General features: G+C 31.5%; 2 protein-coding genes across 2 annotated transcripts; both read right to left on the minus strand.

Annotated features, from left to right (window-relative positions):
• Positions 1–1,821: 1,821 nt before the first annotated feature.
• Positions 1,822–2,484, minus strand: LOC110618913 (DNA-directed RNA polymerase 3, chloroplastic). The gene has a single exon (XM_021762185.1). It carries the CDS (start codon positions 2,482–2,484, stop codon positions 1,822–1,824), a length of 663 nt encoding a protein of 220 aa, XP_021617877.1.
• A 1,309-nt stretch (positions 2,485–3,793) lies between these two features.
• LOC110618578 (V-type proton ATPase subunit F) lies at positions 3,794–8,992 on the minus strand. Its single transcript, XM_021761735.2, has 5 exons — positions 8,851–8,992; positions 7,385–7,464; positions 6,380–6,461; positions 5,341–5,423; positions 3,794–4,162 (listed from the first exon to the last, which is right to left on the minus strand). The coding sequence occupies exons 2-5, from the start codon at positions 7,445–7,447 to the stop codon at positions 3,998–4,000; spliced, it is 393 nt and encodes a 130-aa protein (XP_021617427.1). The 5' UTR covers positions 7,448–7,464; positions 8,851–8,992; the 3' UTR covers positions 3,794–3,997.
• Between the last annotated feature and the right edge of the window lie 3,716 nt (positions 8,993–12,708).

Genomic DNA, 12,708 nt, shown 5'->3' on the forward strand with positions numbered 1-12,708 from the left:
AATTTTAAAGAATATTAATTATAATAATTAATCTTAATTATTTGTAATTTTCAATACTATAATTTTCAAGTATTTATAATAGTTTAAATTTTATAACTTTATAGTTATTTTTATTTTTTTAATAATATATGAACTTATTTATAAATTTATTTAACGAATTGGTTCACCAATTTATTTAAACAATATTACTCACGAGCCTATTTAACGAGTCTATTTAACGAGCATGCTCGTGAGCCTTCTCAACGAGCCTGCTCGCGAGCCAGCTCGCGAGCCTTTTCAACGAGCCAGCTTGCGAGCCTAAAAACGAGCCAGCTCGCGAGCCTTAACGAGCCGAATACTATGGAGCTCAAGCTCAGTTCGTTTAAGTGACGAGCCTCAAAATTGAGCTCGAGCTTGGCTCGTTTAAAAAACGAGCCGAACTCGGTCGAGCTTTTATCGAGTCGAGCCTCGAGTAGCTCACGAATAGCTTGGCTCATTTACAGCCCTAGGAATAGTCTGGTGAAGAAATCTTGAATTATAATCAATGTTCTTTAAAACTTCAACTGTAAATTAATTTTTTTAATATTAAAATAATAAAATCTGTATTTTATTCAATAATCACAATAATTTATTTAAAAAAAATTAAAGCTTATAATTACGTAGTGCCCATAAATAGTCAGAATGTGGGACCATGCAGTAATGTAAACATTAATGAAAATCACCATTCAATTTTTTTTTTTGAGTTTTAATCATATGACTCCTTTTAATATAATACTTTTACTTATTTCTCTCTATAAGAGAGGATTAATAGCATAATTATATATTGATATGATCTTTTATAATAAATATAGTAAAATTTATTATAATAAATATTTAATAAAATATTTAAAAATTAAAAAATTAATAAATATGAGATATGTTGTAATTTTTGTTGAAATTAGTGATAAATAGATCATATTAAATGAAAATAAAGACAAATAAATTTATAATTTTTGAGTCAAATTAATCAATTTTTAAAATTTTAAATTAAATTATAAAATAGTTAAAAATTTTAAATTTTTTATCAATAATATATACTTACATAACATATAGACCAGTCGGACATGATTTTTTCAATTCAAGTTTTAAATTTAAATATAATTATAATAAAATTTACTAATTTTATTAATTTTTAAAATTTTAAATTAAATTATAAAATAATAAAAAATTTTAAATTTTTCTTGCAAATAGGTCTTATTATTATTATTATTATTATTTTGGGATTGATGATCAATCCAACTTCCTTTTGGCCAAATTCTTCTCAAGCACAATAAATTGAGAAGTTAAAATCATATGATTTTCTAGTTTAGATCCTGAGTTCAAGCCTCACATATTAGAGTGCAAATTAAAACCGTTAATATTTTTCAAAAGAGTAACTTAAACTCTTTGAACTTGGAAAAATTACTTTTTAGTCCCTGAGATTTAACGTAATTAACACTTCTATCCCTCTATTTTGGCGACCCAACACTTAAGTCCCTCACTTTCTCTTCCATCCAAATTTGTAGTCCTTCCGTCCAAAATGGCCGTTTGGTCAAAGAGTCTAAGGTGAGAGGTGAAATTTTTACCAAAAATACCCTTAATGAACTTAATAAAACACCTCTCAACGTAAAATCCATCTATCCTTCTTCTCCCTCATATCTTCTCTCTTCTTTTCGGCATTGTTGATTGTCCATTTTTCTCTCTTTTCCATCTTTATTTTCACTCATATCTTTCTACTCTCTCGTATATTTCTTCTCCCTCATATCTTCTCTATTTTATTTCCGCCATTGTTGATTCTCCTTTTTTTTTTTTCTCATTTTCAACTCAATATGGGGAGCAAATGCCGCCCCTTTGCAGATTCTGCTCCTTCTTTATAGCATCTTTCAAGGGCTCAAACCACCCCAAAAACAGTCCATTGACATATGGCAAATTTGGTGCCAATTTCCTCTCGCACATTTCCCTCATTAAACTCTTATATTCTTCCACCATTCTCTCCCACGCCTCAGTCTCTTGTCTAATTTGCTGTCGCCTAAGTAAATTATACTTTCTCTTCTCAATATCTTTGAACTCTACCTTCAATTCTCGATTAGCTATCTTATACAATCCCTTGAAAAAAAGGGCAGAAATCCAAGGAGGATCTTCTATAAAAACTCTTTTAGACGATTCTGGACATATAATTTTGCGATTGTGGCTACTGGGTAATTCCAGTTTGATCAAATTTTCAAGATTTGGATGATTTCTCATGGAATTCTCGATGTCTTCGAGGATATGCTCCTCAGTAGCATCTTGTACGGGGTGAAAGGGGAGTAGATTACGAGGAAATTTGGGAATAAGAGGGAAAGAAAAGGAAGAAACTAGTGGAGTAGACAGAGAATGGTTGATTGGTACAGAGAGGAAATGGAGATTTTTGTAGGGTTTGTGAATTCTGATGATTTTGGAAGGTTTTGATGGCCAAGTTGAGGACTGAAATTGAGCTCTGTGGGTCATAGAGGCTCTGGAGAAGAAAGATGAAAATGAGAAAAAAAAAAAAAAGGAGAATCAACAATGGTTGAAAGGAAATAGAGAAGATATGAGGGAAAAGAAATATATGAGAGAGTAGAAATATATAATTGAAAATAAAGATGAAAAAGAGAGAAAAATAGAGAATCAATAATGGCCGAAAAGAAGAGAGAAGATATGAGGGAGAAGAAGGATAGAGGGATTTTACGTTGAGAGGGGTTTTATTAAGTTCATTAAGGGTATTTTTAGTAAAAAAATTCACCTCTCACCTTAGACTCTTTGACCAAACGGCCATTTAGGATGGAAAGACTATGAATTTGGATGGAAGAGAAAATGAGGGACTTAAGTGTTGGGTCGCCAAAATAGAGGGACATAAATATTAATTACGTTAAATTTCAGGGATTAAAAAATAATTTTTCCATATTTTCAAATAGCGAGTGAAAAAAAAATTGTCAACTATATAAATATAATAATATTATAAAATTTATAAAATAAATATAATATTATTAAAAATATAAACATTGAAATTTAAATTTATTAAAAAAAAATCCTTCACTTCAATAAAATATCAAAAAGAATGAGTTCCTTTTTTTCCACATCAATCAAACACTAAATTTTAATTGCCAAATCTCCTTCAAATTTTCTTCTTTTAACTATCATAAAGAAATATATGATTATTATTTTATATGTAAAATAAATAATTTATAAAATATATTAAAATAATTTAATTTCTAAAATACAAGAATTAAATAGCTATTGGGATAAGAATTAAAGACAAGCTCAATTCATTTACAGAAAATAAATAAAAAAATATTTTCTATGAAAATTATTTTTAAAACAATAATTTATTTTTTGTTATTTGTTGTAATTTAAAAAATAAAAAACATTAATAAATTTATATATGATAGTATCAATAAAATTCACAAAATTACCGAAGGAAGTTATTTTCTTTAAAAAAAATAATCAATTAAACATGTTCTTTCGCAGAGAAGCCTTTCATGTATAATAAGGGGAAAGACTGACATTCGTTAGATGCTTCATCACATAAATTGTCACTCGGGCTTTATTTTGCAAAAAATATTTTTTATTTTTCATTTTTTTTTGAAATTCAAAGCACTTAAAAAGATTTACCAACAAAAATATTTTTTTTAATAAAAAAATTTAAATTATAAATAAGGGAGATGATTTCCTGAAAGTTTTTTTTATAAATGTTGGGAATTTTATTATTGTCTCACACTTCGTTTTTCACAAATCATGATATCACAAACATCAATGACATATCTGTAAAATCAAAAGCTATTGCAATTCCCATTGTAATATCATTTATTGAAATCAAAGGGCACTGCCCAAAAGATACTCCCAAATTGTAGCAACAAAAGGACTAAAGAAACAGAACAGGAGCAATTTTAGAAGGCATAAATAAATAAGATCTAATCCAGACTACAAGATTGAAGGTGGATAAAACATAGCTTGCACATAAATATCAACTCGCCATGTGCGCTCAGCGCCTCCCAGATGCCACTGATTCGGTTGCGAAGAGGTGCTTCACTCGCGAAAGAACTGAATCCTGGGCAGGATCATAAGGATGGTCCTTCGAAGGTATTTCCAGGATTGCTGGAACTGGCTTGTTATAGCTATCTACCAAAAACCTTATCATATTTGCAACCTGATAATCAAAAGGCAGTTGCAGATCATCACTTGCCTAAAACTGATTTGAATGGAGAAGATAAAATATAAAGCACGCACTCACTTTTCAGAGAGAGAAGAGACAAATTTATGAAAAAGAAAAGATTGGTGGATTGATCTACTTGAACTGACACTGTGTGATCTAAGACGTGCATGGAACTAGTCTAACTCCAAAAAGTACCAGCGGGAATCAGCAGTGGTATTAAAGCACCAAGAAATGCCGTAACCACACACATCTTCTAATTTAGAAGAAGATAGTTCCATAAAATAAAGGCAAAACCGGAATAAATAATAAAACAAAGATAGCACCCAGCAAAGTTGTGGGGCATCAACCCAAAAGTGAATAGCACATTTCGTTCAGTTGTATTCTCTGTAAGGCACTAGGGCGAGGTACTAAAAATGCCCAAACAAAATAAACATCTCAAACACCTGGAAACTGGTAGTTGCTTCAAAGTTCAGCGAATACACAACTACTCCCATTTAATCGTTAAAGAGTCTTCTTTAATGTGTAACAGAGCTAGCACGCATCCATGCAGCATAACAAGAAAACAAATGTTTTCCAATGTCTCTTTCAATAATTAATTCTTAAAAAACAATTAAAAGCTAAATTCATTCATTAAAAAACAATTAAAAGCTAAATTCAAAGTGCAGAGAAAATATATAGACTGTATACACATTACTAATATCCTCAACATCATAACAAAACAGGATTCAGAATAACATTTTCGAATGGTGTACTTCATCTGAACAACAGTTGACCTAAAAGGTTAGACTAGACGTTCTATGAAGCATATCAAAGTCCAACCATATATGGTTTCTGATCAAATAGTTCCATAGTAGCAAAAGAGAGGAGTAATTAAGCTTGCTTCCATACCCAAGCATAAATAGAGTTCTAAGATAATACTGAAACAAACAAATGCTCAAAAGAGCTGTGCATTGAAGCACTAGCACCAACAGTGAATTGCATATCCTATTGTATGTTCTCCATATCAATAGACGATAAAGGTTGCAGCTAACTTTATATTGCAAGAGTTCTGAACATTTACTTTACACAAGCTATCAGCAGTTAAGGTTGAATTGAAGTGAAAGAATTTATAGAAAACACATAACATATAAAAGTTACAGATTTCAATGACAATGAATTTGAGAATGACTTACATATTGACTAATCAGCACTATAGCAATATCCTCTCTTGTCGTGAAATCCTTAAATGCATCCTCAATTTGTTTGACAGTTGTTTCTACAAGAAATCCAAAATTTTTACAGGGGCACAGACTAAACATTAGCAAATCATGTTTGAAAGAAAATACATATTAGAAAGAAATCTCTGTTCAACTAGGTGAAAGGAGAACTTAAAATCTGAAAACTAAAATTGCAAGCAGTAGTTCCAGAATTCAAGCACCATCTCTTATCAGATAAAAATCTACTTACACGAAGTCTTTCACTCCTTGAATGTGATACAATGGATGCAATTATAGTTAAACTTAATTTTGAAATTTGCACAAAAATTTTCAGAATGATGAGGTAAACTTTATCTGTACAAGGGATAATTCAGCAACAAAATGATATTATCCACTATATAGCTTTTATATATGGAAGTCAAATTACTTTGAGAAGCAGCAAAACTCAAATGGCGAATTAGTAAAATTACAACCTAACCACTAGTCCTATGAATTTCATTTCAGCTTTAGAACATCTACCAGGATATCAAAACTAGCATTCCTTGACCCCAAAGAATAGGATGAACATATGATCATATAGATATTCACTCAAAGCCAGTGCAAGGCAGATACTGTTGTGCATCTCCTCATGTATTCAAATATCAGAACTTGTATAATAAACAATAGTGGACAAGTTACACTCATCCGAAACATACATAAGATGGTCATTTAAAACATCTTTACTTTGTAGGGTCCAGTAATTCTAGGTGCTTTTGTATCCAAACTCTAGTCAAGCCCTGGGAAGCAATGCCACCCATATATTTGTCCATGACATGGTATAAAACATTCCGATCAAGATTCTGAATTGATTTGAGGAAGAATGATAAAGACAATGAATATATAATTTGACTATTTGAGGACAGAATGGTGTACCAGTGACATTATATTATATGGAAAGTAAGAAGGTCCTGACATGAACCATTTACACTTAATAATGAATTGGAAAGAAAAAAACATTTGAGGTTCAAGAGCATACTTGAGTCTACGAGGAGGTAGTTTGTCTTTCGTCTCAAGTCCACATTACCAACTCCAGCAAGCAAAAATCCAACTATTGAATCCTATATCAAATGAACAAATCATCAGACAGGATCCAAGATACCTTATATCACATTAGATAAAACCCACAACCATGGTAAAAGAAATAGGTTTAAAACTGCAAGTTTATGCATCATTAATGTTACCAACATGCATGCATACATACATACATACACACATGCATATATATATATATATATATATATATATGAGTTATGTCAATGAGAAGATAATTGCACAGAAAATAATAACCATAATTACACTCAACTGGAGCAAATTTCCTATAGAGCATCAATCACGTCAATTTTTTAGGCATAAGAGTGTAGAAGGCACTGAATTTAGATACATAACAAAATTAAATAAACACAAGATTGAAAAGGGTCATTCAGCTAAATAGAAATGATTCCAGAGGTCTGAAAAACTGGATCACTGAAACAAATCATACTAAAAAATTTGACTTCTCTCAATTTCTCTATGTTTAGCAAGCACAAGCCTATTTTGTGCCATTGATACACCTTGATGTTAGTAATAACTAATATGGCAGCATATTTTTCATACTCTAAACATGTCATATGAACGTGGAAATAAAGACCATGCCAATGTCATTCTGAAGTCATTTTTCTATCTAAATCTCTGTGGGTGCATGTGAATGTCAGCCAACTGACTTAAGAGATAATTGCATTGCACTGCACTCCATGTAGGAATCAAAAAAAGAAAAACCATCTCTCTCCCTATCCATTTCAGTACAGCATTGCATTTGATTTACCAAGAAAATCCCATTAGCAACTCAACTTATTATCAGTTGCAACATAATAAAGCATAGATTTTTTGAGCTCCAGTGACAGGCTTAAAAGAACATGCACACCATATATTAACAGCTGACAATAGAAAAATTGAACTGTAGTTTTTTACTTCTAATACAACCATTCAGGCTCTTGCATCTCACCTCATCTGCAATCATTGCAATGAGTGCAGAGTTGCTAGTTGGGATTGGAGCTCTGTTAGCCATTTATGATGAAGATGAAACTGCACATAGGGAAACAAGGCTTCAAATATTAAGTATCCAAATCTCAAATGGAGGCATGAATGGATGACTTCACAAGATCCATTTATCATATTCCAAGTAAAGAATATTAAGCAATTTGTAACAAGCTTGCCTTCCCTCTGTGATCATCAAACAGCAATCAGTTTATAACTTCCACTTCATTAAAGACCTCTAAACAACTTCTTCTCAAAATAAATAAATAAAATTGATCCATCAAATATCTAACTTATAGTGAGCTTATGCTAAAATTGATATGTGCTGAATTTTTCCGCATGAAAAGTGATAGAGTCAAATGCTAAATTAGAGTTTGAGAAGAAAGGAAAAGAGATTAAAGTCCAGATATAAGAAGAAAGTAAGTAATTAAAGAGAATCGTTCTCTCAAAGCAAGCTACTCCAAATTGAGTATCCCCAATTTGAAGGGTCAAAAAATAGAATCCACAAAGCATATGAATTTCTTATCTCTATATACGTCCCCAGAGGCACTGTGATTTGGTGAACAGAGAATTGTTAATTGGATAAATTAGCCTCAGTAATAATATAATGTAGATGATTTGGAATCACTTTAGGCGTTAATGTTTAAACCAAGCCCACACTGTTCAAAGTGCCTGTAATAGCTCATAGCAATCCAACTATGAAGTATGAATACCACAAAAAGGAAGAACATTTAAATTTCTGATAGAAAAGAAAGCAAATTCACGCCAGTCAATTGGCTCATATAAAGGCAGGTAATATAAAAAATATATGAAAAATCTAGAACCAGCTTGAAAGTAAAGATAATAATTTCCAGAAGTAGCTTCAGAACAACAAACTTACATGCTTCCCTAGTTCAAAAACAATCCCCACTAATATATTTTAAACCACCAAAATTTAGCACTTGTTGAGCTGATCCAATGGTTACTTTAACAATCTATAGTAAAATAAGCTAAACCTAAAATTATAAATTCAATGCAGAAACTCCTCATTCTACCACATAAACAAATAAAATTCAGGTACTTGTTAAAATAATAGGACCTATGAGCTAGAAGAAATACAGAAACAAATACGTTTTGAATAAATTCATGTTATCTACGAAACGGATTGAATTCAACTATTTCCAATGGACGGAAAGTCCGATATCTACTCCGGCAAGAATACGATCAGAGAGATCAGAGGAGGGAGAAGTTAAAAAAAATATAAAATTGGAAATTCAAGAGACATATAGTGGAAAACACATATAAATCCAATCAATTCTGTCTTTCATCTAAATACAAATCGAAATCAAAAGCAAAGAAGATACCAAAGAGTACAGGAAAAAATCGAAATCAGAGGTTAGATCACAAAGAAAATAACAAAGCGTACTGCAGGAATCTCAATTTGATTGAAGTTACCTTCGATCGTCAGCAAGGTACTGTGATCAGATAACGCAGAACAGAACTGGTATCTTTTCCAGTTGAGGAACGCAGAGCGAGAGGAAGAGAAAGAGAATTTGGGCTATTTTCGATTTATTTTTCTTTCCCAAGTTTGTACTTCTTTTTTTTTTTTCATTTTTTTTGAAAAATCAATTTTAATTGGGCTCAGCCCAGCCCGGTCCAGCGTCTCATCTTAGTCTTCATGCGTACGGACCAAAAATTTTTTTTTTATCTTTAATGAAAAATAAATTAATCTTTGAAATATATTTTTTTTAGTAAAATAGTTTTTTTTTTCCGACAATCAAACAAATTTGCATAACAAAACAGAAAAATGCAATAGAGTTAGTAATAACTACTTTTAAGGAAAAGACAAACTACACGACATCCAATCCTGTAGTAACTATTTTTTAAAATAAAATTTTGCTACGATATTAGTCTAAGAATTAACTTACTGTGATATGCACTTATAAGAAATTCTTTGTAGACGTGAACTAATTGTTAAGATAGATGTCACTGATATTCTAATATCTCACTATATAGAACTCAATGATTTTTAGAGAGCGTCAAATAAAACTGCAAAATCAATTTCACATTCCAAAGAGAGGAAGCTCGTAGAAAATGCCAATTGAACCCCTTCTAATAAATCATATACTTCTCATGCAGTAACTCGGTTATTAATATCATTGCACTATTAGCAATAATTGTAACAATAATCACAGTCGAAAACTGATTCTTCCATACGATATCACGCTTAAAAGATCTCGGAGGAGGAAGACATCAATTAGCACATGTAGGGGACTGAAGATGCATAGAAAGAGAAAGAATAACAAAAACACCATTTTTACTGTCGATGCTAGAAATAAGGAGAAATACGACACGAAACTAATATAGGATTAAGAACCACTTTATAAAAAAAAAACACCTATTACGCTCCTTTCAAATATTCTACAGGGTAAGCATTGCGAGAGTCAAAAATAAAAATCGATTAGTATCCTTCTTGGAACTTGATAATATAGCTTCCCACCATTAAAAAAAAACTTGGAAAACTAACAAAAGTATGTTTACACGCACAAGAGCTAGTAAATAAAATCAATTGAGCAAAATGATACTAAAAAAATATATGTTCTAAGGTCTCAGGTGCATATTGATAAATTGGGCATATAAGATTTTACATACTGCCTCTCTTAATCAAATTAGTCAAAATCAGTAAAGTATTATGAAGTGATCGATGAATAAAGAACTTTAATTTCGGTGCAACTTGAAGGGACCAAACACTTTTTCACATTTCTAATGGAGGAGAAACAAAAGATGGATGAGAACCCAACTCTCTGTCATGTAGGCAATGCATCAAAAAATGATAATTAGAGCGCATACTGTACTGGTTGTCTCTCGTATAGATCAAACTAATGAATTAGATATACCAAGAGAAGGCGATCATTCAAATCTACCACTATACACATATCGGTCAGGCTGTGAGTGAGTTTAGATAATAAAAAATTTGGCGCCTGAAGCACACATGGATCATACCAAATATGAGCACCATGACCATCCCCAATGTTTATGCGAGCCCCATCTATAGCACTTTCCTTCATGCTAAAAGACTTTGCCATATCCATGAGCTGTATCATTTGTGCTCTACTTTCCAAAAGAAAAAAGTTGGAAAATAGAGGCCTCTCAAAATCTTAACCCATAAACTAGACTAATGCCGAAGAAGTCACTAACATTGTTTCACTATGCAGGTTAAATTGAAATTCTCAAAGTATCTAAAATCCAACCTTCCATCAAATTTTGAAATACAAGAGCGCTGCCAGCTTAATCCATCTAATTTTTATTCACTATTAATATGTTAATACATTTCAACTTTTATAATGATTTAGTCCTTTAACTTTATATTTATAATAATTTTTAATACATTTCAACTTTTATAATGATTTAGTCCTTTAACTTTATATTTATAATAATTTTTTTCTCAAATTTAAATTAGCTACTTCAGCTTAATATTGATCAACGATAAATTTTGTTTAAATAATTACTTTGCTACACATAATCTAAATATATATTAAGTTATTTCTTCTTATAAATAAATGGACTAAGAGTTTTGTTATATTTTAGGCTCATTTTAACTACTAAAATTATAACAAAATTTCACATTAGCTCCTAAAATATTTTGGGTACAACGCGACCCTGAATTATTTAAAAGTTCATAGAAGGCAGATCTAATCCACCAAGGGCAGCCGAGGAAAGTTGTTACAGCCTTGGGAACCCTCCTTCCAGGAGAGATCAACATCCCAATCGATCCATGAGCCCTCCTTCAACTCTACTACCACGAAGACCTCAGCCCAACCTTTTATTGAATCTTTGTACCCTGCAAAGATAGATAACCATCTCTCAACTCTATTACCACGAAGGCCTCAGCCCAATCTTTTATTGAATGTTTGTACCCTGCGAAGATAGATAACCATCTTCTCGGGGAGCAAAGTAACCCGGACTAAACGGAAGAAAGTGGAGAATAGAGCAACAGAAGGGTCAAAACCCCAACATAAGTTGATTGATTCAAAAGAACACATGAAGAGGATGAAATTTAGGGATAACATGTGAGGGGTCACTCCAAAGTGACGGAAGACCTCGATAAAGAAGGGAGTGAAAGAAAAGGTTAACCCGAAGTCGCGCTGCTTGACATAGAAAATCAAGTTGCGACCCTATTGGAGGTCTATCAAACCCATCGGTGGAGGAACAGGGAGGACAATTCTCTCACTGCGAAAAGGAGCCTTAATCCTATAAATGGAGTTGTCTATGTATTCGTCGGAGAAAAAATTGGAAAGAGTGGAAAGAGTAACCGTGGACATCAAACTCACAACATCGAGGATTCTAACGGCGACCATAGGGAGAATGGAGACGTATCTCGGGGGAAAATTTGCAGAGAGGAGGAAAGGCAGATTAAAGGAAGCCGAGCAAGAGGAAGAGTCTAGAGTAAAACTGAATACGAATTCGAAATGGATAAAGACAAAAAAAAGACGTTTTGATAGGACACTACAAAAATCTGTCAAAATAGTAACGGATATTAGTAACGGATTTAAATCTGTTACAAATTTGTAACAGATTAGTAACAGATTTTGTATTCCGTTACTAATTTTTATTATTTAGTAACGGATTAACAAATCCGTTACTTAATAAAATTATTTATAAATTTAATAACTGATTTTGAAATCCGTTATAAATCCGTTACTAAATTGGATAAAAATTAGTAATGGATCTTAATCTGTTACTAAATTTGTTATTAAATCGGTTACTAAATAAATAAATTAAATGAATAAAATAGTAACGAATTTAATAACGGAATGTAATTTATTATATAATTAGTAACGGATTTAGTAACGGATTAAATCCGTTACTATTTTTTTAACAAAAAATCAACTTTTTATTTTTTGAAATTTCATATTTTCTTTTTAAGTTAGTAATGGAAATAATCTATTACTAAATCCGTTATTGATTTGAAAATTAGTAAAATCCGTTACTAAATTTTAGAGAATAAAATATCACGCTTTTATTTTAAAATCCCGCCTTTTTTATTTCTAATTTAGTAACGGAAAACACCTGTTACTGAATCCGTTCCTAATCTAAAAATTAGTAATGGATTAAGAAATTCGTTACTAAAATTTGGATAATAATATCGCATTTTTCTTTTAGTTTGCCAACGTTTTTTTTTAATTTAGTAACGGATTCAATCCGTTACTGAATCCGTTACTAATTCGCGTATTTATACACTCACCCATTTTATCTTCCTTTATTTCATTCACTTTCTTTTTCCTCTTCTCTTCTCATTTCTTCATTTTCCCC

The sequence above is a fragment of the Manihot esculenta genome, chromosome 7 (genome assembly GCF_001659605.2).
Source record: "Manihot esculenta cultivar AM560-2 chromosome 7, M.esculenta_v8, whole genome shotgun sequence".
Taxonomy (NCBI): Eukaryota; Viridiplantae; Streptophyta; class Magnoliopsida; order Malpighiales; family Euphorbiaceae; genus Manihot; species Manihot esculenta.